The sequence below is a fragment of the Heteronotia binoei genome, chromosome 5 (genome assembly GCF_032191835.1).
Source record: "Heteronotia binoei isolate CCM8104 ecotype False Entrance Well chromosome 5, APGP_CSIRO_Hbin_v1, whole genome shotgun sequence".
Classification (NCBI taxonomy): Eukaryota; Metazoa; Chordata; class Lepidosauria; order Squamata; family Gekkonidae; genus Heteronotia; species Heteronotia binoei.
Window position 1 is genome coordinate 146,313,226 of NC_083227.1, and position 27,673 is coordinate 146,340,898.

Here is a 27,673-nt window from a genome sequence, read left to right on the forward strand (position 1 = left end):
TAAAAACACATAACCATTTATAACCCTGCATTTAGCTTAACCAGGGCACTTGGATAGAAGCTGCCCTTGAATCTATTTGTCTTTGCCGTCAACACTCTATATCGCCTACCTGACGGTAAAATCTCAAATAGCAAGTGGCCCGGATGTGAAGGGTCCCTTAAGATCATTTGTATCTTCCTTCTACACCCCAGAAGTTGGGCAGATGTAGTGGGAAAGCGGGGGGAAGATTGCTTTTCTGCCTCTTAGGTGAACCCAGCTCCGCTCACAAAAGGCAAGGGAGCAATTTTGTTCATTCCTCCTCCCCTTTGCCACTGCCTGACCCAAGTGGCTATTAGTACACATGAGTCATTCAACTTTAGGAATAAACTTCCCTGTGGTAGGGAAATGGCTCCAGGAAAAAGAAGGAAATGGGGAACGCTCAAGACAATCAGTGCCTCCCACTGGTGGTTCATTGGATCCAAGCCATTGTCTGTTTATTAGATGTCCATTTTTCATTTTCTTTCCTAAAACCATTAGTTCTCCATCCTTTAAGAAGTGGCAAAGACAGATGCATCATGCTGTTGGGGTGTGTGAGTGCTGTTCACTTGTATGGGAAGGAAATAAAGACTAAACCTAAAGTCAGCCACGTATTTTCCAGTGCTGAATTATCTGTACTTCTTTATGAATTATGAATGGCCTCTGGTGTCTTTATATATTTATTAGGAGTAAGGTCTGTTGTGAAGAAAAATACAACAGGCTGTAGAAGGAGGCTCTGGGCAATTGCCCACCACCCTTGCTGTCTTCCCACCCACTCAAATGAAGGTATTGACTCCCCTAACACCTCAAGGGGAGCTGATCTCTGCCATCTAGAGAGTAGTTGGAAATCTGAGTGATCTCCAGGGGTTCCCCAGTAGGAAATGGCATTGCACCTGTCTGAGGTCCTATTCCTCCTCAAACCCCATCCTCTCCAGGCTCCACCCCTTAAATCTCCAGGAATTTCCTAACCTGGAGTTGGCAACCCTATCTCTTTCCCTTTATCTGCCCCTCTGACTTCAGGTTTCTATTGCCTTCCCCCTCCCTGCAGCCTCTACATAGGAAAAGGACATTCTTTCTTCACAGTGGGGAGGGAACCGAAACAGCTTACATCATTCTCCTCTCCCTGCTTTGATCTGAACAATAACCCTGTTAGGCAGGTTAGGCTGAAAGTGTATGACTGGTCCAAAATCACCCAGTCAGCTTCCACAGCAAGAAACTATGTCTGGCAGACCCTGCTCTGAAGCCCTAACTCATATGCCCTCCTCAAACTCCACCACAGAATCTCCAGAAATTTCCCACTAACCTGGAAAGATGCCACTAAAGGCCTCTGGGTGAGTGTGCCTCAGCCTCGCTGTCTTCCAGCTCATCCAAATTAAGGCATTGACTGCCCCCCCCCACCTCAACGGGAGCTGATCTCTGCCATCTGGCTAGCAGTTGTAATTCAGCATTGTTTTTTGGGGGGTGGGAGGTGGGAGACAGACTGTCCTGGACTTCCTGAGGAGAGGCAGTAGTAATCAGCAAGCCCCCAGGAGAACCTGTCAGCAGACAACTGTCTCCCACAAAGGTCAATGGCCTTCTGGTAGGGTTCTTGCCTGATGGAACTGGTGGTGGGTGGGGGAGAGCAGAATCAGCCAATGGCATGCTAGAAACAGAATGCAAGCCAATCCTGCATATGTCACACCCAACCAATGAAAATTCTCAGATTTGCCACTGTGGTTGGGCTTTTAATTATTACTGATAACATTCAAAATTACTTGGTGCTTTGAACACTTATTTATAGCAGGAGGCCTGGCTCCAAAGCCAGATATATGTAAGTGAGCATCCTTCAGTATTAATCTGTTGTGCAGAATTTTTCTGGTTGAACACTTAAGAACAGACTGTGTGGGATGGTGGCATTCCATTACAAAACCAGAGAAGAAGGAGAAGAAGAAGAGGAAGAGGCGAAGGTTCATATATCACACTTTTCTCTACTACACAGTATTACATGCAGTGATCTTTTAAAAAATTATTACTGAGTGTGCACTGTCCTGATATGATCGACAGACATGGCACTGTGAAGACAGCTCAGTCCTAGAATGGCTCGTTCCTGTCGATTTGGATGCGTGATGCTGTTTCTTCTACTTGAAGAAATCTCAAAGCAGCTTACAATCACCTTCTCTTCCTCTCCCCACAACAGACACCTTGTGAGGTAGGAGGAGCTGAGATTGCTCTGTGAGAGCTGGGACTGGCCCAAGGACACCCATCAGGCTTTATGCAAGATGTGGAACATCAAACCTGGTTCTCCAGATTAGCATCTGCTGCTCTTAACCACTACACCATGCTGGCTCTCCAGTACAGACATCTGCCTTTGTTGAGATGTTTGTCAACACATTCATTGAACGCACCCACTGGTGCCCTAACCTGGATAGCCCAGGCAAGCCTGATCTCATCAGATCTCAGAAGTTAAGCAGTGTCAGCTCTGGTAAATACTTGGATGGGAGACCTTGGAATACCAAAAGTTGGGAGGGCAGGGGCAGGCTTTTATTCAGCCACCTCTCTGAATATCTTCCATGCCCCCAGTAGGAGTCAGTCACCAGAGGTCACCATAACTTCCAGGTGCACAAACTTACATGTACAGAAAAATACAAAAATCTCCTCCTAAAAAAAGAAGAGGAAGAACATACCTACTGACATGTAGATTAATAGACCCACATTAAAAGACAATGCTCTCATGAATATGTTGTAAGACATCTCAGTGGAAATCTCCTGAAGGAGAAACTTCAAGTATGATTTATGTCTGGATATGGCAAGTAAGACTTGCTAATGAACCTATATAATAATTTCAATAGATCTTGGAATGAAAAAATATGGATTTAGTTTCACCACATACTCCAAGCTTAGTTATGAATACCCATCAATTACGTTTAAAGGTATAATCAAAGCAGATCAGTTTCAGTCTCTCTCCTTAAGGAACATTCATGGCTGTACAATACAGAATTTACAACTTCTTACTTCGAGTTCTAGATTTCGGAATTCCAGCAGCTCATTCTGATCCCTGGCATCTTGCAGCTCTTGTTGCAACCGACTATTGTCAGCTTCCAATTTTTCTATCTAGAAGAAAGACATAAATTTATAATTAGTTGCCTTGTTTTCACAACCCATTCAGTTAGACGTTCATTCCCTCTCCTTTTCTCATGAAGTATGCTTAAGGGGGAAAAGTGTTCTGTTGTTTTGACTTCATTGTCAATGTGATAATAGAAAATATAACCAAGTCTCACAGAGCTTAGAAATTTGTGCGCTGCAAGTTAGCACAACTGCATTTAAAAATGGAAAAAGCAGATCAGGACATTGCATTATATTTACATCTGCTGATGGGGGACTTTTGTGGGGGAATTCTTAGTTTTCTTGTGGCTGAAAAGAAAATTACTAAAGTTTTTAAAGTGGGTTTTGATGAGTCTTGCAGATTGTTTTTGATAACTTTTCAGCTTTCATGTTTATATCATTAACTATGTTTCATAGGCACTGGTTCCAGAGCAGAAGACAGAAGATTCTCTAACTGCTCATAAGGGTCCAGTCTGCACAAACGTTACCAACTGCACTTGCAATCTTACTGTTCTGTCCTCATGCTGTCACTTTGGCACCATGCAAGAAGAATCCCTTGTAGGAATGGGAATGAACCAAACCATGAACTGTGGTTTGACCATGAACGTGCTTCCCACAAACCCTCATTAACCTCCATGGAGGTTTGTGAGCTTTGGGTGGGCTCCATAGACATTTAAATACCTTCGGAACTCAACTGGAAATGAGCTGCAAAAGCCATTAAAGGCTGTTGGAGCCCACCACATTATGGTACACCATATGGACATTCATGATCAAACATACCTTATCCAAAAGCTCTTGATTCCGCTTAATGAAAAGCTGCTTATCTTCTACCCAGTGGGAATCCTGTTTGATGAAAACAAACAGCTTGTAAGTGTTGAAAAGGCAATGTCTGGTGTACAAAGAAGAGAAGACCCCGAAGGGACAGCAAGAAGACATTTAGATAGGATAGTGAGGACAGCACCTTCTCTTCTGTTAGGTGCCTTTCCTTGTCTGTTTCCAGATTGCTAATTTTAGGGCAATTTCCTCCCTCTTCTTGGAAGTTTCACACTTTAGTCCCCTTTCTCTCTTAGCTGGAGATGTAGTTAGGAACTTCTTTCTGTCTCTACTCTTTCCTATCAAGTATGTTAGTACTTAATCAGGGCTTTTTGGTAGAAAAAGTCCAGCATAAACTCATTTGCATATTAGGCCACACCCCCTGATGCCACCATTGTTTCATACAGGGCTTTTTTTGGTAGAAAAAGCCCAGCAGGAATTTATTTACATATTAGGCCACACCCCCTGACACTAAGCCAGCTGCAACTATGTTCCTGTACGTTCCTGCTAAAAAAAAAAGCCCTATTCCTAATAAACCCTTATCTGCTCTTTAGTCAGGTTGTCTGCACCGTTGCTGTGTGAATTACTCTGGAAACAGAAACAAGAAACTGTGACAAATAGCACACAAAATATAATAACAATAGAAATATACTGAAAATATAAAGTCTCCTGTAGATCATTATTAATGTATCATATAATAAATCTAAACAAAGTCCAATGTACACAATGATGCAGTCCAAATAATATTTAAATGAAAGAACTCAGTCCACTATTAAATCCAGAAGCAAAATTCTGGTCCAGGATGTGGTGTTCAAATTCACTCAGGATCATTTCTGATAGGGTAAGTCTTTCTCAGCTGGAGCCAGAAAGAATGCAGTTTCTAAAACCCATGCAAAGCCCAGTGACAAGATCATCAAATATTTCAAGCAGTTCTTAGTATCCACAGATAATTTTTCAGGAACCATATGTTAAGCCGTTCTTTACAAAGTCGACTTTGTATGGTCTTGTCATTGGGCTTTGTCCAGGTTTTGGAAACTTTCTGGTTCCAGCTGAGGAAGACTTACCTTATCAGAAACAATCCTGAGTGAATCCGAGTGTTGAATTTAGTAAGTGAAGTTAACTCAGTAAGTGAAGTTCTCAGTCAGTGAATTTTGGCCCTAACCTACCACACTTTTTTAGGCTTTGCTTTCAGCCTAACCTACCTCACACAATTGGACCTCACTTTCAGTCTAACCTACCTCACACAATTGTTGAGAGGATAAATGGAAGAAGGAAGTACCTTGCATGGTAATTACAGAAAGGACGGGATAAAAATGTAATTGATCAATAATTTTTATTTATCTATTTACTTCATTTTATACCTTACCTTTCTTCCTAGCGGAGACCTAAAGTGGGTCACATCCTTCTCCTCTCCTTCAGTTTGTCCTCACAACAACCCTGTGAGGTAGGTTGAGAGTGTGTGGCTGGCCCAAGGACACTCAGCAAGCTTCCATAGCAGAGTGGAGGATTCATACCTGGCTCTCCCAGATCCTGTTCCAGCAACACTCTGATTCCTGTGTGGCTATCCTATCCCCCAGTCATCCCATCTTTACAACAGTTATCAAGGACTAAGCAAAGCAGTTAGCCGATCCCAGTCCCAGTTAGCAAAGCAGTTGCCGATCCCAGTCAGGGTCACAACTTTACTGCAAATGCAGCATATGCTGATGGCGTCTTCTAACTCTCCAACACCTAATGTCTGGGCCAAGGTGGAACACTGCCAAAGAAGCATTTTGCCAGCAACTCACAGCATTCTCTAACTCTATACCAGCTGCAAGCTGAAAGACAGCCAAATGGATTCTTTGCTTCACTAGCACTTAATGCACAAAAGAGTTTTGACCAGTACCACTGTCTTGGAATTTTAAAAGACCTGTTTTTTTTCCTGAAATGTGACTAATCCTGAAGTCTGGGATTTGTACCTCACGTTTAATTGTATATATGTTGAATGTAACATGAGAATTACCTCCCAAAATTAAGTGTGCAATTCATATGGATTGCACATGCATTTTCTGTAATTTGTGAACAGCACTTGTCAAATACGTTATGCAGAACTGGTATATGGTTAAGGAAAAGATCTTGCTTGCAGGCCCAGCGCTGGGGTTTCCAGTGCCCCAGGCCGAAACCTGCCCCCTGCCTCCTTTTATTTTTATTTTTTGCGCACGTAGCATGCATGGCCCAATGACATCTCTGCAAAGGATGTCATTGGTCAAACACGCACGCACGGCCCACTCCTGTTCTCAGCCCTCTCCTGCTTTGAAGGGCATCTGCTGTCTTCGACCTCGCCAAGGCTTTCCAAGGGAGGGCATGGCAGCAAGTGCCCGCTGTCTTCCCGGAAGCCTCCACGAGGAAAGCCTCCGCAAGGTTAGGAAGTTAGCGGCACCAGCCGCAGCAGGAGAGAGGGTGCTTCTTGGTGCCTCTAGGGCAGGTGGCGCCCCTAGGGGGTCACCTACTTGCCCTACTCCCACGTGCCGGCCCTGTTTGCTTGAATTGGCCCTGGTTGGGCTGCCATTTAGAAACAAATGAAATTATGATTGTGAGGGTCTTTAAAACTCTTATAAATCAGAAAAGACATACATTACTCTGCCTTTGCTGGTTTAACTCCTATTCAATGCTCCCTCTAAGCTGTGGAGTCTTGTGAGCAAAAATCCTACGTCATGAGCTACTGGCATAAAAATTATGAGTGATTTGCCTACTGCATAAATTAGTTTGCTCTGAGGCCATTCTTCCTGAGCTGAGACAAAAACGTGTGAGCCAGAGGCTAAAAAACAGTCCGCACTAAGGGTGGAATCACAATGGGAATTTGGTGTAGCAGTATCCCAGCGTTGAAAAAAACCTGTTTCTCTTTGATGCATGCCATGGCAATCACACAGCCTGCGTCCTGCTGCTGAGAGAGGCATGGGCCACACACGGGCAAGAAGAGCATTCAGACTGCTCCTGTGCATGCGGGGTGGGTGCATCATGTGCCCCAGCCATTCAGACAGCTGGGAAATGGGCCCTGCATGCATTTTACTCCCCAGTAGCTATTTAATCTGGTCCCAGCCTGTCCTAAGACAAGGTAAGTACAGGCAGGACTGGGGCGGGGGGGCAGATGTGCATGTGTGATCATGCATATTAAATCCAGAGGGGAGGCATGGCTAGGTTAGGTCAAATCTCTTATGCGACTGCACCCTAACTCAGCTCAGAGGGAACACTGCTCCTATTCAGTGTTACCACGCTCAGTTCCACATTAATCAATCATTGTGCTTCACATTCAAGATGGCTGCATTTCATGGGTAGGAAAGAGATCAGAGTATGCCACACAACTATGGACTGCCACCTTTTCCAACACTTCCTTCATATTCTCTGCAGGCCCTCTTGGAATAGCTAATTTGTCTGTTGTGAAGCATATCTTTACACATAGTTTTATATAGCAAACCATTTTATTAACAGCTATACACATTCAGCCAAGCAAATTACACAACATTCCATGTAATGAATCTACCTGTCCTTTCTGGGCCAGTGTTTTTTCCAGATCTTCTATTTTAGCTTTATACCTCTGGACTTCAGCTTGGAGCTGCTCCTGTGCCTGTTAAAATAATTGCCATACCATAATGGAAAAAAAGTTCCAGTGCACATCAAACAAACTGGATTTCAGGAAACGGGGGGAAGTCAGGCAAATGGAGTGCGTATAGTCTATTGAGTTCATTGAAACAGGCCTAATTTTCTCTGCATCTCATAGGTTGGCTGCGTGAGTCTGGCCATCATAGTTCTCATCCCCATACTATTATTTATCACTGTGGTGGCTCAACAATGGGCACTGCTTATGGTTGCTCCACCACCTCTGCCCACCCCTCATCTCTCACCATGTCCCTCCCAGGATCTGGAACATCTAATACTCTTTCACGCTTACTTCCCCAGGGCCATGCCCCCAATCCACTATCTGAGGCCACGTGCCTTGTTGTAGAGGCCAGCCATGACCTGGCAATATTTCAGGCAGATTTTTCCACCCAGCTTTGCCTTTGGCTTAATGCGGGACCAGTTGTCTTCTGGTTTTAGGGTTATGAAATTTTTATATTCCTGTGCTGAACTAGGTCATGTGTGCTGAGTGTGGAGAATTTTGCTTTAGTGCCAGTGACCTCAGTACAACTCCATCATCTCCTCAAACAAAATGACTCAACAAAACAATGCCAGCTCTGTTGATGAGATTATGTTGGAAACAGAGAAGGCAGAAAAGTGAAAGAACAAAATTGCTGCTGTTATTATTAATATACTGGCATCTTTTAACATTCATTTCATGTCAAAAGGGCATAGCTGTGTCACAGTATCTTGTCTAACTGTGTCACTGCATATAACTAACTTGGATGATTCTGAAACGCAGCATTACAATATCCTGCTTAAATTCTGAATGATCACATCTACTGGTTATTTACTTACATTTTACATGTGTATGCTTTTTTGAAATCACACAAATCCAGATTGTATACATCTGTGCCTGAAATGGGCTGGTGTTTGATAGTATTTCTCAAGAAATGCACAAAGGCTACATGCATGAAACATTCACTTGCTCACACTGATTCCCTCAGTGTCCTTCCTTCTCTCCCATCTTCCCCCTCTCATCTCCTTCCTCTGCTATCTTTTTGCTCTGTGTGTGCAATCCTAAACAGTCTTAAACACTTCTGTCCACTGAAGTCAGTGGACTTTGCAGAGTGTAACCTTGTTTAGGATTGCCCAGTTAGACTCTAAGCTTCTTGGAGTAAGGATAGTTTGCTTATGCAACTCTCAAAAGAGCAATGCTCACTAGTGAGTACCTGGAAGTGACAACATCAATCTAATTTTGCTACACCTATCTGGACTTTCTCCATTGCCCATCTCATTTGTTCCCGTTATTATTAAATAGCGTGTGTTGCCCTTGCCATATGCTGACCTTGGCTTCTCGTTCAGCATCTATGATTCCTCCGGTTTGTTCCTGCAGTAACGCATACGCTCTCTGCAAAGCCTGGTACTCCTTTGTTAATTGTCGAAATCGCAGCTCTGATTCTTCAGCTGCTAAGCTCTGCAGGGGAAGGAAGGAAGTCTTGGATGAATATCAGATGCAAAAACTTTGCAAAATAAGTGGAATGTCTTAGGGTGGCTTAGAATGGGCCCTTACTCAAAAGCCACAAATATATACATGTAGTGTTCAGGAGTTTAAAAAACATTTACAACACTGTAATAGAAACGGAGGGATTGCTCTTGTGTACATGCATCAAAAATGCATTTTAAACCAGAAAAATTCTGATGCTTAGTTTCATGGGAATTCCTTAAATTATGGGATAAGAAGAAAACAAAAGGGCTGGGTCAGTCACAGGAGATAAAAATTAAAGATAAAAAAGATAATTAAAGATAAAAATTAAGGCCAAGGTCAATGGCACAAAAATCAGCTAAAATATATTTTATTACTCAGTTTAAATCCCCCCCAAATTTCCTATGCACTTTACCAATGGGCTTTGTCAGGGGAATCTGTTTGCCTTGCAGTAACCCTTCAAAAAGAGTACAAGATCAGTAGACTGATTTAAAAAAAAAATCCCATCAGTTACTGTAATGGTTCCTGTATGCCACTCCCCTGCCCATATGCAAGATCTTACTTCATCCAGGTCTTCATCTGGAGTTGCTGGTGTTCTGTCTGTCCTGAATGAAGCCATGGATGAGGTTTCAGAGTCCATAGAGTCATCATCACCCCCATAAACAGTGTCTAATATATGCCTCTAAAGAAAAGGTGGAAACCCCCCCCAAAAATGTGGTATTATTTTTTTATTCGAGATCCACTTTTCAAAAGCAATATTCAGTCATTGTGCTATATATTAGAATACCTAGGCACAGTCTGGTTGTACTTTTAGACTGTATTCAGATGCGTAGCTAAACTACAGAATCCAAGCAGCAATCTGGTATGACTGCTATGCACAGGTGTACACACTAGACAAAGTCGAATTAATGATGGATTCTCTTTGGTTTTTATGATATTAATTTATACAACAACCCTGTTCCCTACTATGTCATAACCAGGCTTCAGATTGAGCAAAAGCTCACAGGAGCACAGCTCCTGAACCTTTCTGATGGCTCCCCCTCTTCCTCCCCACCGCCCTTGGCCATTGAATAGTCAGTGCAGCTGCATAACAATTAGGAGAGCAGGCAGCCAGCTAGACACCAGGGGCTTTGCCACACCCCCAGCAACCCTCATTAACCCCTGGAGAAGCCCAAGCCACCTTTTCTCCACTTCTTATGTGATTTTGGGTGGCGGATGGCTTGCTGGCCTTTTGACTGAGGGTGGGGGCGGCCCAGGAGAGCCCCAGGTGAGCGAGGCCTGCTTGGGCTGGCTGAATTTCTAGTCAATCCAGGCAGGCCTCGCTCACCCAGGGCTCTCCTTTCTTGCATTGGGTTGCTATTGGCTGGGGGGGGGTATATGCTAATGAGTTATGCTAATGAGCTCTGCCACCTATTTTTTTACAAAATGACCCCTGGTCATCAATAGTGGCAGTGGTTGATGACTACAGGTTCATGGTCTACTGTACAGTTGTAGTGGAGTGCTTCCAGGAAGATCAGTACATGTGAGCACTGGAGTTTCAATCTCTTATCTTCCAATCTCAATTACAGAAGCTTTTACTTACAAAATACGCCATTCAACTTCATTTAAAAAAAAACCCCAAACACTGTAGTGTCTTCAGACTCGATAATTGAATTAAAACATCAAAGAAAAACATGACTCATCCCTAAGACGACAGAGTCACTTCATCAGCGAGTCTGGATACCAAAAATCCTGATTTCAGCATTTTATACTTGGCAAACAAACTGAAACAGGCAGACAGACTGATCAATGAGAATTTAAAATGCACTCATACTACTTTGTATTATTTTCTTCACATCAAGAATGCAGCATCACAAGATGGAAAATATATGGTATGCATGCGCTCAGGTAGCTTCTATTTTGCATCTCCGCCTCCCCATATTTATAAGCTCCAGAAATGCACCCTGCTGAAAAACAGAGTAGTAGATTTATAGGTACTACCAGTTTCAGTTGCCTCCGTAGTCCCATAGATGGGAGCTGCTTCCTGGATTTACTTGTCATTTGGACAAATGCAGTGCTTTTGTTATATAACTTCTGTTACACAAGCACCGATTTCCCACTAGCTTTATGCTGCTCTCACTCTTAGAGTTGGAATCTTAGAATCATAGAGTTGGAAGGGACCTCTACCCTAGAGGTTCCCTTTCCAATTCTATGATTCTATGTGAATTTAGGGGGAGGTGTTTGTGAGTTTCCTGCATTGTGCAGGGGGTTGGACTAGATGACCCTAGAGATCCCTTCAAACTCTATGATTCTATGATTCTTCTCTTCTCCACAGGGCTTTGGTCGGATTTCACACTATCTGCCCCGGGGCTGCAACTCGCTCCGCCTCTTTCCTGCAGCAAACAAGATCCTCCAAAAAACAAGTTTCTGTTTGCTGCACGAAAAAGGCGAAGTTAGTTGCGGCCCTGGGGCAGATAGTGCGAAATGTGACTGAAGCCCAGCGAAGAAGAGGTGCATGAGAGCGGCATAAGGCTAGTCGGAAATCATTCAGAGACTAGTACCATCTGTATCAAATTCATTGTAACGCTGGATGCTAACAATGATGATTTCAATTGGATTTGAGATTAACAGGCTGAATTGAAATGCAACATCTTTTGAATGGGACATGTAAAACACCTGATATTTCAAGTACCTTAATTGGCTTTCTTTTATGCTTTCTGCGTCGAATAAGTTTCTCTCTGTCCTGTACAAGAAATTCAAGGAACACTGAAGGTCAAAGGAGAACATTTTCAAATATCAGCACTGACAGCAAATATCTAAACTATTTTTAATTTGCAGTGTTAGAGGATGTGATCATTTATTCCCAAATATTCATTTTTATTATAACAATATGAAATACTGATTTATTGGCTAAAGAATTATAATGGGCCTTATTTTCATCTTCAATAACAGCTCATATCCTCATATCTGACTACTTTTACACAAGCTGAAGTTCTTTCTAGTTTGCATATAGAAACTGACCCCCAGGCAACAGACAAGAGTTATGCCTACAAAAAACTGTGGCATAGTTCACAAGCACCAACAGGGACCAGGAAGTGTGATTCCCGACCCCCCACTGATGGCCAAGTCCCCAGTGCCCCAGACCACAGAATGCTTACAGGCACCAAAGACCAAACTCATAGGCCCTTGCCCAAACTCCTGATCCCATTCCATGGCCAATGACAGTTTGCAGCAGCCAATATAATCCCCAATCTATGTGCAGGTAGGCCAGATGCCAAGTTGTGCAACACACTGTTATGTTGGACAGCTTTATGACCATGGGACTTGGCATCTCACACCACTTTGACATGCTTCCTTCTCAGATAGGACCTTTACAATGTTGACATGTTTCTTCCTGAGGCAGCAATCTGTCCATATGATGCCAAGCAGCTGGCATATAGAACCATCCATGTCAGTGAAAAGGTGACCCTTTCTTGCTTTCTTGCTCATCCTACCCTTGGGCATAGGGTTGCCAAGTCCAATTCAAGAAATATCTGGGGACTTTGGGGGTGGAGCCAGGATATGTTAGATCAAGGCTGTGACAAGCAGAATTCAACCCCAAAGGGAGTTCTGGCCATCACATTTAAAGGGACACCTTTTCAATGCCTTCCTTCCATAGGAAATAATGAAGGATAGGGGCACCTTCTTTTGGGGCTCATAGAATTGGACTCCCTGGTCCAATCTTTTTGAAACTTGGGGGGTATTTTGGGGAGAGGCACTAGATGCTATACTGAAAATTTGGTGCCTCTACCCCAAACAACAGCCCCCCCAGAGCCCCAGTTACCAGCGGATCAGTTCTCCATGATTTTCTATGGGAATAAATCTCCATAGGGAACAATAGCGTTCCCAGCAGACATTTCCCTCCCCTCCCCCCGCTTTCTGACGACCCTGAGGGGGGGGAGGGCCTCCAAACCAGGGGATCCCCTGCCCCCACCTGGGGATTGGCAACTCTACTTGGGCATTTGGTTCTACAACGTGGGCCCAGACCCCCGGGGGATGCTGTTCCTGGGCCAGGTGAACCTACGCTACACAAATATGAATACACAATCAAATTATTGTGAACTTACTAATACCAACATTTCAAAAAGACAGAATGATACAACAGAGAGGGCTCACCCCAGGGAAACAACAGGCCAGGCCACATGAACACTCCTAATCAGACAGAGTTCATTGGTTACTGCACCCCATCATGCCTGTCAGTTAGTGTTTTCTTGCCCCTCTCCTCACATGTCACTGGGGCTGGCTCCCTGGGGTTACTAGCCTGTGGTTGGTTCCCCTCATCTTTGACAGCTGCACCATTGCACCTCATGAAGTCTTGTGGGTGTGGTGTCATGGTCACTCAGGATGCTGACATGGTCATAGCCCATGGAGATGCAATGCAGGGGCTTTTGCATAGTGCCCAGCCTGTGCAGCTTCTTAGGGAACAGACCAGTAGCACCACTGTTAGGTTGACAGTCAGCCACCTCTACCATGGTGGCCTCAGGATTTCACCGCCCACTGATATATTTGTGGAATTTTATAAATGATTTTATGAAGGAATGCAGTAGAAGAGACTGTAGTTCAGTGGCAGACTACCTGCTTTGTGTGCAGAAGATCCCAATTTCAATCCCTGACATCTCAAAGGTTTTCAGATACCAGGTATTAGGAAAGACCCTCTCTCTACCAGAGACCCTGGAAGTCTCTGAAAGTCAGAACAGACTTCAATGAGACAGATGAATCAAATGCTTTACTCTGTATAAAATAACTTTATATGGCTTTTGCCAGAGGTATGCAGAATTTATTGCAGCAGGGATGTTGGTATGTAATATGCAATCTGGCCTGAGTGAATTCAGGTGACTATGGTATTTAGATAACTAGCTGCTACTGGAAAGCAGAATACACTGTATATACTACATTTCTTATTGTACTGTGAACTCCAGATGAAATCACACTCATTGTACATGTGGGGATCCGGGGACAAGCTTTACAGTGGCTAGTCTCCTTTCTTCATGGTTGGGGACAGAGGGTGGCCCTTGGGGGGGTTGTCCCAGCAACACCCACTTGAATGTGGCATGCCACAAGAGGCGATCCTTTCCCCGATGCCCAGATGGTCCAGAGATATGGGATGGGTTGCCACCAGTACGCTGATGACACCCAGCTCTATCTGCTTATGGATGGCTGCTTAGACTCCGTCCCAGATCAATTGGGTGAGGCATTGCAAGCCGTGGCGTTGCAAGATGGAAATCCTATGTCCAGATCCGGGGGTGGGGGGGGGCAGGGAGTGGGATCAGGCTCCCACCCTTCAATGGTACTCCATTAACGCCATCGGCAGAGGTGAAGGGCTTGGGGATAGTCCTGGATGTCATCTTATCTATGGAGGCCCAGGTTGCCGCCACTGCAAGGACGCTTTTTTCCATCTGATGCGAGCCCGGCAGCTGGCCCCTTATCTGGCACCCTGTGATTTGGCCACAGTGATTCATGCAGCAGTCACCTCCAGATTAGACTATTGCAACTCTCTCTACATGGGGCTGCCCTTGACTCTGCTCTGGAAACTCCAGCAGGTGCAGAATGCAGCAGCCCAGTTATTAGCATTGAGGCCTATATGGGTGCAAATGCAGCCAGTGCTGCGCGAACTGCATTGGCTCCCCACTGAGTATCGGATCCGTTTCAAGGTGCTGGTCCTTACCTTCAAGGCCCTATATGGCCTGGGGCCTGCCTATCTTTGGGATCGCCTCTCCCCATATGAGCAATCCCCCCCCCCCCCGGACATTGAGATCATCTACATAACATCTTCTTGTGATCCCTGGTCCTGAGGATGCCCACTTGGCCTCAACAAGGGCCAAGGCCTTTTCAATCTGGGCCCCTACCTGGTGGAATGAGCTCCCATTGGAGATCCAGGCCCCGAGGGACTTACCTAAGTTTCACAGGGCCTGTAGGACAGAGCTCTTCCGCCAGGCTTTCAATCTACCGGGAGTCCTCTGAAACTTTCCCCCAGCACTTTATTGAAGTCGTACCAACTGCTGAACTATGGTCTTTGGCTGGACTATTGTTGGAGTTATGACTCTCTATTTTATGCATTATGTTTATGAGATATTTTAAATTTGTTGTGTTTAATTGGATATGTTTTATTTATTGTTATTACAATGTTTTAATGTTGTAAGCCGCCCTGAGCCTGCCTTACGGGATGGGGCGGGGTATAAATCACAAATTAAATTAAAAATTCAAAAGTCAGTGCTCAGTGGTATGAAATATATTTCTATACTATAGATGCTACAGATTTCTTCTGTACACCCTTAAAAAAGAGATTTAATGTTTGAAGATTGAATACTTTTTTCATTCCAAGTTAGCTAGCTTATAAATATCCGTTGATGCAGTTGCAATTATTAAAGTCTTATTAAGACAGAGAGAAAATATCTTTGAATATTACAAACATGTTTTAAACTTGAAATACGTACTTTAAATGTTTATTAATGCTTTGATTGTCCTTGTTATGTGTATTTAAAATCTTTTTTTTAAATATTTATCCCCTTTCCCTTTTTTCTTCTGTGCTCTACTTTTTAAATATATATATATATTTACAAAAGAAAAAGAGCTTTAACTAGAACCAGTTCCTCATAACAACTTTGTCCATGGAGATAAAGAAAAGTATTTGCAGCCTAGATTTGCACAAGGTAAAAGCAGACATTTCCCACCATGGATTCTTATTGGGGCTGGCTACACTTAGCCAACTTGCTATGGAGCTTGCAGCTGAGCATAGGGTTGCCAAGTCCAATTCAAGAAATATCTGGGGACTTTGGGGGTGGAGCCAGGAGACTTTGGGGGTGGAGCCAAGATTAAGGCTGTGACAAGCGTAATTGAACTCAAAAGGGAGTTTTGGTCATCACATTTCAAGGGACCGCACATCTTTTAAATGCCTTCCTTCCATAGGAAATAAAGAAGGATAGGGGCACCTTCTTTGGGGGCTCATAGAATTGGACCCCATGGCCCAATCTTTTTGAAACTTAGGGAGTATTTTGAGGAGAGCCACTGGATACTATACTGAAAATCTGGTGCATCTACCTCAAGAAACAGGGCCCCCAGAGCCCCAGATACCCGTGGATAAATTCTCCATTATTTTCTATGGGAATAAGTCTCCATAGGGAATCATGAGTAGCCAGCAGACATTTCCCTCCCCTCCCCCACTTTCTGATTACCCTGAAGCAGGGGGAGGGCCTCCAAACCGGGGGATCCCCTGCCCCTACCTGGGGATTGGCAACCCTAGCTGAGCACAAAGTGGAATCCTTATAAAACCAATGCAATTAGGACGGCTGTTGACAAAAGTTAACAAAGGATTGTGACAATAGTAGGCTACGACTCAGATTTTTAGCATGTAAAGATAGATGTTCAGACCCAATCCTGGATGCCAGCTAGCTGCTACTGGGAATCAGAATACACTACATATACTATGAAAATGAAAGTAGGGGACCTATTCCCTTTTTGTTAATCATCTGCCATTCATTTCTTAGCAAGGCCTCTGTTATCTCCCTCTTTGCTTTCCTTATGCCTACAACATACCCGTGTCAACTCATCAATTATGTTCTGCTGTTCTATAACCTGAAGCTTCAAAAATTCAGTTTCTTGCTCTTCATTAGCTTGATCCAGGTCATTGAGAGATTTTAATTTTTTCAGAGGAGGATGTGCTGTCATTTTTTCTTTCTGTGAAACAACACAAATAAAAGGAAAATCACTTAGTGGTTGCATTTTCTGCTTCACTCGGATTATTATGACCTTTTCTTGAAAAAGGGTGTTATCTTCTGCTTTAAGTATCAAATAATTATGTATATCAGAGAGTTAGGCTGCAGAGTGTGTTTCCAAAGTATGAGTTTTAACTGATATGTTGTGGTATGGGGGATATTCTTCTATGTCCAGAAAAGTGCTGGGTACCTTTCTCAAATGTCAATGTTCTATTTTTGGTCAATAGAACATTAATTTATGTTAGTAGATTATTCTCTAACCTTAATCTCTGGAGAATCAATCCAGTTTTGCTTGAATTAAATAATATAAATTAATCTCATCTCATTTAATGTTTTAAAGGCCTATTTTGTTTTTATATTGATAATTTGTTGTTTTTATGGTATCATTTATACCTGTAACTGCCACAAGCAGGCTTCTGGAGATTTAGTATATAGGTTCCTTAAATAAAGAAATATGCATTTGGAGAGACACTGAATGAATCTTTCCAAATACATTCAAATAAAATTTTGCTTCACATTTTAAGTGCAGTAGTAAATAGGTGAGATATAGTATAGGGAGAATCTGTGCAGATTGTATTTTATCCTGATCTTATTGCATGATTTCCCTTTGCATCAAAGCAATGAAAAACTGACAATGTCAAATGAAAAACATATAAACCTTAGCTGACTTCACTAAGGGTTGGTTCAAACATTAGCAGGTCCAGTAATTTCATACATGTGGTGTGCCACTGGGATGTTACCTGTCTAGATCTGCGACTGTGCACTAGAGCACGTAAGAATGGGTCTTGTTGAGTATGAAAACCTGCAAAATATTATCCTTTACGTAAGTTCTTAGACGTATAAAGGTCAGCATGAAAATGACTTCATCATATCAAATTCTTGAAATCTTCATATTCAATTATGAACAGGAAAAACGTTTACCCAGTAAAGGATTGTGTCATGTGTTGGGAATTATCTTTTGTTCTGAAGTCCCAGAAATCTCATGTGTGAAAACATATGAGCACTGCTCAGTACAAACCATTTCTAAATTTTCCTTCGTGACTGCTTTGAGCTTGTCCTCCATGCGCTGCAAAGACTGCATGAGTTCATCATTTCTCTTGGAGAGGCACTTATTTCTTTCCAGGAGAGGTTTGCATTGCTTTTCAGCTTCCCGAACACGTTTCAACTGAAATGATAATAATTAATAATAATTAATATCCCTCTTTCTCCACTTCTGCATTTATTTTTCCATTGTTGGTGATTACTATCCAGGGAAGCCTCTAGAGTTTCTTATGAAATTTATGAAAATGTGGTAATAATCTATATTTAAGTAGAGACTGAGACAATAGCTGTTTCAGAGCAATGGAGGGCATTTGAAGCCGGTATAACAATTTATGGCACATACAATTTTTCCTCTTGTTTGTGGGTTTCTGTATCATTTCAAAAGCTTGCACAATATATTTGACCAGAGGCAACAGTGGAATAAAGTATATGTGTGGGTAAACTATGAACAAATTTTGAATCCAGTGGCACCTCTAAGACCCACTAAAATTTATTCAAGGTATGAGTTTTTGTGTGCAGGCACACTTCTTCAGATACAAGTAATGATGTTGATTTCAAAACACTTTCACCTCTCTTTAAATGAACGTTGTTTTCTCAACCTTCATTACGGCAATCTCCTCAAAAAAATTTGCAAGGCAATCCAAGCAAAAGTAAGTGAATACAAAGGAGAGCTGGTTCAGAAATCTACAAATGGAATCTACCTTAGAGTGAAAGGATGTTTCATGACTATTCTCACCATGCATCCCATAGGAAGGAAGAGAGAATAATCTCCACTATAGTTTCTACTAACTGAAGCCTGGGGTAGATAAATTTTCACTTGTTTCAAGAAGCATGCACTTCTCCTTCTTTCCAACCCATGCTGTAGGGGTATTGAACTGAGAACTTTGCTTCTTCCTTCCTTATAAGAGAAATGGGAAGCCATGTGAACCATCCAGTAGGAATTATATTGCGATGGGCAGAACAGTATTCATATGATAAGAAGATGGGCTAAAATAAGGAAACAGAAGACATATGGGGTAAAGCAGAGCTGCCACACTCACTGTTAGCAGTACCACCAGCCACTACTTTTCCAAACACAAGAACAGTTGATATGACTACTAAATGTGCCAAACCAGTTACTGAGGATGAGGTTCATGTTCATTTAGATAATATAAAAACTGTTGACATTGTGTGGCTTTTGCTCAAGCAAAAAATAGCAGTAGAACATTCATGACTCTCTTCTGAAATGAAAAAGTAGACTTGCTGTGTATATCCCTTAACTCAGGGATGTCAAACATATGGCCTGTTGGGTGGATTTGGTCCATGCAGGGCTCAAATCCTGCCCTTGAGCAACTTCCTTCTTCTTCCTTTTCCATGTAACTTGCTTTCCCCCAGCTCCCTCAGTGGCCCTTTGCTTCCTGTTTTCCCTCCCTCTCTCTCACACACACAGAGTTCTGTGGCTGCTTCCTGTATTGCATGGGAGAGATACAAAAGACAATCCCTCTCTCCTCACACACAGCTTCATCATCCTTCTCTGGGGCTGCTCCTCCTTTTGGGGGGAACGAAGGGAGGAGGAGGAAAGAGAGTCACATGGCAGCTTTAAAACCAACAATGTTTTATTCCAGGTATAAGCTTTGGTATGCAACTACACTTCTTCTTCATATGGAGGGAGGGTGAATGGATTCTTCTGACAAGCACAATCTACACTGAGGAAATTATTTTGGCTTATTCTGAAAACTTGCTTTTAAAAGATTGGATTTCTCTGTTCCTATCTTGATTTATTTTCTTTCAAAAAGACCTGATTAGGAATTAGAACACTCTGGTTGGTCCTTGTATCTTGGAAAGTGGGGTGATTTCAGATTCCAAATTATAATAGCATGCATTGGTAACAAGACAGGAAAACTAGCTTTCAATTCAGTCCAGGAGGATGCATTGTTTGAACTTCATTATCAATTGCAATTCAGCAGTCTCTCTTTCTAATCTTCCTTTGAAATTCCTTTGTAAGAGCACCGCTACTCTTAGGTCAGCAACTGAATGTTCTGGTTTCTAATTTCAGACTTATGTCCATTTATTCTTTGCATCCTCCTGGACTGAATCCTCCTGGATGGAATTGAGACCTAGGTTTCCTGTCTCATTACCAACACTGGTATCTCGGTGCCTACTACCCCTCTGCATATCACACCTAATCCAATCAAGCCTGCTATTGTCATTCATCTGTTATTGCCATTCAATATCTGAAATCACCTTTATAAAGTTCATATCTCCAGTACCTTGTGTTACATTTTGTGGCATGCATGGCTCAGCTCAACAAAGTGACATTTATGTCCGATCTGGACCTTCTAGCAAATGTGTTTGGCACTTCTGCCTTAACTTTTAAATCCAGCAGTGCTGGAACGAGGATAAAATATGAATAAGCACTGGGATTGCTAATTCAATCATTCCACTTCATGAGGTCTTTCTCTTCGTGGCCACATAACCTCCCATATCCCTTTTTAGGAATGCTAAGGGCACACACCAGTTCGTTCCGCTCATCTACAAGCAGTGTGTTCCTATCCTCAAGTTTTCGTATAGTAGCATTGAGCTCTGCCATCCTCTTCTGGTTTCTGCGTAGATCCTGTGAAAGAAAGGTTGCATTCATTTCATACAAGCACTGTATGTAGGTGAACATATACATCACACATTTTTGTCTGAAATTGAGGCATTTAAATGTTATAGCCTTGGGATTCACTCGCTGTGGATTCATTCCACACTGAAAATTTAATGTTTAAAGACTGGGATTGAACCTAGTGACTTCCTTCCATCATTTTTTTTTTTAATGGTGGAAGACTCCTTCCATCATGGAAGGAAGTTACTGAATCCAACCCCTTGTGGATGGGGCAACTAGCATGAGGTCAAAATACAAAATTATTCTCTCTGATCCCAGCTGGGTGGTAATTTATGCAAATTTATGAGTGAAAATTTGCTTGGCCCACAAAACTAAAGTGTTAAAGTCATACCGTGGGGAAAATATGCTTCCACAGCACAACTGTAAATGTTTAAAGGCATCATGACAGTTTTCTAAAGCTAAACACCACCACAAAGGATTTTCCATCAAATCTGCCCACTTACACCACAGCACCAGGATGGTCTGTAGGAATTTAAAAGATTTTGGAGACAGTACCTGGACCTAGGTATAAAGCCCACCTTTTATAATTTGTATCATTAAAATTACCACAAGAGGGTGCAGATTATATGTCACAGATGGATGTTTTCCTCATAAACACAAGAAAATGATGCAATAAGTGGTCTAAGCAGATGAAAGCCCCGGAGTTTGTGATGAAATAGAAAATGCTTCTTACAGGACTGCTGCAGTGCTCAGAGCCATCTCCTGCTCTGCCCGGGATCTCTCTTTTGGGACTGCTCATGTTACATTCAGCCTCCTTTACTAAGAAGAGTTGCTCATCCAAAGCCTCTTTCTGCAGCTGAAGCTTCTGAACGTATCCAGTTTGGGTCTCCAGCTCTTTCTCCAAGGAAAAGATTATTCTGTCTTTTGCTTTGATCTCATCCATCTGAATTAAGATACATAAGGAGAATGTTCTTTCATGAGCACAACAAATGGATGAACTTTATATTGTTGATGAGTTGAATGCCCTCCTTTCTTTTCATTCATTCAGGCAGTTTCCACTTCGTAAAACTCAGAAGCACAAAACATCATATTTCACTTTAAAAAACTAGATTAAAAAAAAAACTAGATTATGATCTGTATTTAAGATTTGCCTTCTATTTATCCATCCCCTAAAATTGCCGTCAATTTATGGCAAACATTCTGAGTTCCATGACAGGCATAAAATCAGCAGGTGAAGTTGTCACTATGATATAGCTTGTATTGATAGAATGGTCACTGATAACCTATTGGGCCATAAAGTGAAGCTGAAAATCAAAAATATATGGATAGGTAAGAGAAGCTTTTCTTTAGGTGGCATTCTGGTTTGGTCTTGCTTTCTCATTTGGAGCACACTGATGGGAAACCACCTGTGACCTTGTACTTTCTATATTCCATTTCATTTGTCTGCCTGTTAATGTTTCATGTCATTGTAAATCATCCATAATAAGCTCTTTGGAGGCCCTCCAGCGACCAGCGCCGGCCTCTGCGACGCCCTCCCCGGCCTCCGCCTGCACTGGAGGCCCGCGCGCGGGGCCCGGCAGTGGTTGCGGAGGCCGGGGAAGCATCGGAGAGGCCGGCGCTGGTCACTGGAGGCCCTCCAGTGACCAGCGCCGGCCTCTGCGACGCCCTCCCCGGCCTCCGCCACCACCGCCGGGCCCCGCGTGCAGGCGGGGAAGGCGGCGAGTGAGGGAGGGAGCGTCCCCGCGCAGGGACGCTCCCTCCCTCACTCGCCGCCTTTCCCGCCCGCGCGCGCAGCCCCCGGCTCTCTGGCGGGCTAAACCGGGACCTCTAATGGTCCCGGTATAGCCAGCCCGGGAGCTGGGAATTGGGGGCCAGAACCGGGACTTTCCCGGGAGACCGGGACTTTCCCGGGAGACCGGGACGGTCTGGCCACCCTACTCTTTCCCCATCTACTTAAATAGTGTTCACCTGCCCACCTGTGTGGTTATGCTAGCAGAATAAGATCAAACTTCTTTTGCTCCATGAATAAGCGGGGTTGTAGTTAATAGTTTCTACAAGTTTCATAGGATGGGTCTGGGCGAAGTTAATAGTTTCTACAAGTTTCATAGGATGGGTCTGGGCGATCACATGGCAGGTTCAGAGAAAAGGTTTAGGAATAAAGAAATTTTGTACAACTCAACACAGATAAACAGTACACATGGTGGTACAAACATTCAATGGACAACCAGGTAATATTTAATGTGCGTACAACTCACTCATTTCAGCCATTTTTTTTTAAATGGACACATTCTGGTATTTTCTGCATCCTTAAATATGCATTGTGTAGGCTAATCAGTTAATCGTAGAAATTGCTGTAGCTGATGTTGGCTTGGATTCAACCTGCTTTTTAGCTGGTGTGAAAAGGAAGGGACCCTTTTGACCAGCCAGAAAGGCTCCCCTGGAGATTAGGGGTCCTACATGGACAGAAGTAATGTGGGATGGGGGATGTAATAAAGAAGGGAATTGGGTAGATTTGTATGACCTGGTTGGATCCAACCCACTGTTTCTGGGCAGAGAGGATTTGTAACTATAATTAATATTTGACTTCTAAAACCAACAGGTGCTTTTCTAGGCAAGGGGATGATCCATCAGGTTTTGCACACTAAACACACAAGTTGGCATGTTCTGCTCAGGTACCCAGTGTAGCTCTGCTGATCTACACCTGTACTGATTCATATGACATGAGGCTCGTGATAGTCCATACTTCCGCTGGCTCAGAGGAGACCTCCTCAAACTTTGCTAAGGCAGAAAGAATCAAACCTACAATTTGTATTAATTTATCTATAATACTTACTATAATTCCTGCCCAAAGTTTCAGGCACAGCCAAAAGTCATTTCAGAAGATTCTAGGAATGACATCTGCTATAAATGGCTGCCAGCAGCTTTTTACAAGTTCCAGAAGTTTAAACTGAATCTGTTTTTAAAATCAAGTTCTCTCAACGTGAGTCTTGGAAACACAAAGGCCAGTATAAATCAGATAGCGATCACGCAGCAATCCAGCAATGCTGGACTGGCCAAATACTCCGGGAGGGGAAATACTACTTTAATTTGGCGGAGAAAGTACATGAATACTTGTAATCATAACCATATAGACAATGTAGTATTCCCCATACTGAATTCAATCACCGTTCAGATTCTGCTGCATGCTTCAGCTCCAGAAAACTTAAAAAGAGTTGCTTTATTAAAAGTGAAACAGGGCACAAGAGCAAGGGGCTGCTCTTATTTACTGTGATACCAGGTTGATTTAATGCGTTTTCAGAGCATGACTCAAATATTTGGATTTGTATATAGCGTCTAAGAATTTTAATTGACAGGCTAGTTACCGAGGTCAATCCTGGGGTCTGCACCAGTGCCCCTTCCTAGTATACTCTGTAGTATGTGCACACTCCCCCACACACAGAAAGAGTGAGAGACTGGCACTGGCTGTATTATTTCTTCCTAGAGTGCCATTTGTCATTGAGCCTCTTGCAGAACCACAGTAGAGGTATATGTTGATTTTAAAAGAATCATTGTGCAAACTGATTATTATTATTATTATTATTATTAGTACACAAAGGGTTTTGGTGCTGACATAATACTTCTTAAACTTCTTAATCTAGCAGTGTGAAGCAGGTAGGCAATTCCTTTGATGCCAGAGGAAGGAGAAATTACTTTCTTAATCAGCAACAAGAAGTTCAGGATGTGACTTTGGTAAACCTCCTTGCTTTCCATTCCTAACACATTTTCCCACATACACATTGTCAATTTTCTACTTTGGAAGAGCTTCTTTACTCCATGATCCCAATCAGTTAGAGATCACGTCGAGAACATTAAGGACAACACAGGGCCAGTTTGGATGTGCACCTTGTTGTGGATGTTACCGATCGATATTGCATTAGTTTGAATGGCCTGTGCATTCAAGCACATCCCTCCATCCACATTCTGCCCCAAGTGGACTACTTGTACGTTTTCATTTGTTAGATGCTTAGGGGAGGGACGGTGGCTCAGTGGTAGAGCATCTGCTTGGTAAGCAGAAGGTCCCAGGTTCAAACCCTGGCATCTCCAAAAAGGGTCCAGACAAGTCGGCGTGAAAATCCTCAGCTTGAGACCCTGGAGAGCCGCTGCCAGTCTGTGAAGACAATACTGACTTTGATGGACCAAGGGTCTGATTCAGTATAAGGCAGCTTCATATGTTCATATGACCCTTGTGAGGGCAGAAAGGCAAGATGTGCCGTTTGTAAAATAAATAAATAATATGCAGCTCTATTAAGGTGAAAAAACTCTATCTTGACTGTCTGTGCAATGGGTTCCTCCCATAGCTGCCCCACCATGAACAGTTTTGCAAAAGGTGTGAAAAGGGGAAGATGTTTTTCATGGCAGGATAAAGTTCTCATAGAACATGCCTCCTGTTACAGCTTCATAACCTTCTCCTCTTCATACTTAAAATATTAGCAAATATCAGAGAAACAGGACACAAGGACAGCTATAGTCACTTACAGATCATAGCTATACTTTTCCCAGCTGCCACAATAAACAGAAATGCCTCTAAGCACACCTCCTCTGTTTTCACAGCATTCCCCCCCCCCCGGAAGTTATGAACCCAAGTACTGTACATGAATTACACAGAGGCAACAATGACTTGTGTAAACCAAGACACTAAACTTGTTCATAACGTCTTACAATAGGAAACATTAATTGGTGTTATGTAAGTTCCGTTCACTAACTTTGCCAATCAATTCTGATAAACTGCAGAAAAACAACTCTGCATTCCTAATGACTTTGAACAACATGATATATGTGTGTGTTTGGTGCATGGACAGGAAAGGACGTGTGTGCCCCAAACTACTCCACTACACTCCTGAACTTGCCATCATGTGATAACCAAATACTCATACCACACTATGCACAATGCCTTTATAACCCACTTATCCTATTAGGTTACTGACCAGCCTGCGAATATCCCTTTCGCTCTCCCATTTGATCTTAGAGATAGCTTCCTGATGGGACTGGTGCTCACTTCGAAGATCACCAGCTTTGATCTTATCAGCCTGGATCATGTTGTTAAGCGCTTCGTCCACCTGTTTTTTGGCAGACTTCAGTTCAGTGATTTCTTGCAAAAGTTTAAGGCGCTCAGAGTCAAATTGTTTCCTGGCCTCTTCACGAGCCTCAATAGTAAGTGCTGTCCGTACTTTGTCACTGCTCCCTTCCCGCAAGGCGTAGAGTGCCGATTTAAGCCTCTGGATTTCACTGTCTCTAATTTTCATTGTCCGTGCCATTTCCTGCTCATGCTGTTTGATCAGATTTTCCCGCACAGCTTGTAATTCCTTCATCTTCTCTTCGTGGAGCTTTGCTTTCAGTTCAGTGATCTGCACTGTCTGCTTACGCTGCTCCAGTTCCCGGATCCGCTTTGTTTCTTGGGTTTTTTCCCTTTCAAGTCTATTTACCTATGGAGCAAGAAAATAAAAGAGAGAGAAGCTAGATGTTACAAATCTACAACAAGAACAGATGCTTATTCAAGTTACTGCTGCATAGATTTTACAGTGCAATTGTCACACCAAATCAGATACTTGTAGTTGTTAAAGACTAAGAGTTCGTCCCCAGATGTGGCTCAGACTTCAGCAGGTTTGAAAACTTAAGTCTTAGCTAAGAAGGAAAACTTTAAACACCAAAAATGTGCAAGTTTAACTTTGGAAAATTTCTCACATATCTAGCTACCTGAATTCTATTCACTGTCGATTACAGAGACAAAGTTAGGTGGGATTTCATTGCATTTTATGAGTTACATTCTTTGATCCATTGCCTTCAATGTAGCCAATAAATAGAAATAATTACTGTTTTCGCACACAGCTCAACTTGCAGTCACAATCCTGTTCCCTCCGCAGCGTCTGGTCGGATTTCCCACCATCTGCGCTGAAGTTACAGGAAGTGCCGCAGCTTTTGCGTAGGAAATGTAAACCGCTAAAACCCAGTTTACGTTTGCTACGCAAAAGCCGCGGCACTTCCTGTAACTCCGGCGCAGATGGTGGGAAATCCGACAGATGCTGCGGAGGGAACAGGATTGTGACTGCGAGGTAAGCTGTGTGCAAAAACAGTTAATATTAAGTGTGCTGGACAGTTAGGCTTTGGATCAGCCTGCAGTCTTGGACTCCATTTATTATTGGTAAAGTTACAGCTGGGTTCCTCCTCCACTTGTGCAAAACTTTAAAAAACAAAGATTTCTACTTTTGCTATGCAAGCTATTTGTCTATACAATCTGCTCGCAGCAAACCATATGTAAACCAAAAACTGTTATTTGCCCTCTTCCTTCCAAACATGGATTCTCAGCTCTAGAGCTGCATTCAGACATCATAACAAGCTAACATTAAAAGCAAGAATATGCACAAACCTGCACGCTGCCATGCTCCTGTGCACACCTCACTCCCCCTGCCCACCTCTCTTCTTCTACAGAGCATATAACATACAAATGCAGGTGCAGAAGTTAATAGGAGCTAACTTTCCTCATACAACTGGGATTCTATACTTGGACTAAACTATGGTTTGGAATCCCAGTTTGTAGAGCAAAAACCAGCTCCAGTGAGCCCATTCATACATCAAAAGTAACTAGGTTTAGTACTTAATTAGGATTCCTTCATTGCCTTTGTGTGAAAAGAGAGAGGGAGAGCATGGCAACAAGCTGCATTTGTGCATACTTCCACTCATCATCAGTTTGTTGTGATGTCCCACTAAAATATTATTTAATCCCTGTTTGATTTCTGGAAGGCAGACAGCCAATCATAGTCTGTGGTACACACACAATGACACAGTATGGTTTACAGCAAAAATGGAAGAGTTCAGTTTTTGAATTGTGTGTAAAAATGAGGGCGCCCAAAGATCCCATAGATTTGATCTTGAATTGATGAACAATGACGTGTCATTACATCTGACCCACTTTTTTGTCAGTTTACTGTAGAATAAGCCTTATTCAATAAGGTAATAGACAGGCTTATTTTGAAAGGGAATGTATAGCTTTCAGTGCAATCCTGATTCTGGAAATGGAGATTCACAGAGTGGAAACTAAACATTGTGACTTCAAAGAGATACGCCCTCTCCATTATGCAGGCTCTTTCTGAAGAATATAATGATATGATGGCATTTGACTTCTGCTCTCAGGAGACTTCAGTACAGTTGTGCCATTCTGTTTACTTGGTGGTCTGACAGTCCTGTGAATTTGGCTTTATTTCCTCTATTGATCATCACACAGATGAATAAATGGATGTGTCCACACAAAATTTTCTGTTTGCTTGATGGGTTTCTTGGTGTTAGTAGAAACCTATT

The 27,673-nt window shown here is 42.8% G+C and overlaps 1 protein-coding gene across 1 annotated transcript in view; it reads right to left on the reverse strand.

Moving 5' to 3' along the window:
* The window catches only part of JAKMIP2 (janus kinase and microtubule interacting protein 2), a 194,418-nt gene that overhangs the window by 18,353 nt on the left and 148,392 nt on the right, over positions 1-27,673 (reverse strand). The window contains exons 3-13 of the mRNA XM_060240562.1: positions 25,306-25,803; positions 21,075-21,284; positions 20,252-20,350; positions 17,735-17,881; positions 16,538-16,678; positions 11,658-11,708; positions 9,549-9,668; positions 8,849-8,977; positions 7,427-7,510; positions 3,877-3,939; positions 3,007-3,105 (exon numbers count right to left, since the gene is read on the reverse strand). Of these exons, the coding sequence (XP_060096545.1) occupies positions 3,007-3,105; positions 3,877-3,939; positions 7,427-7,510; positions 8,849-8,977; positions 9,549-9,668; positions 11,658-11,708; positions 16,538-16,678; positions 17,735-17,881; positions 20,252-20,350; positions 21,075-21,284; positions 25,306-25,803 (1,641 nt within the window). The remainder of the gene's footprint in view (positions 1-3,006; positions 3,106-3,876; positions 3,940-7,426; positions 7,511-8,848; positions 8,978-9,548; positions 9,669-11,657; positions 11,709-16,537; positions 16,679-17,734; positions 17,882-20,251; positions 20,351-21,074; positions 21,285-25,305; positions 25,804-27,673) is intronic.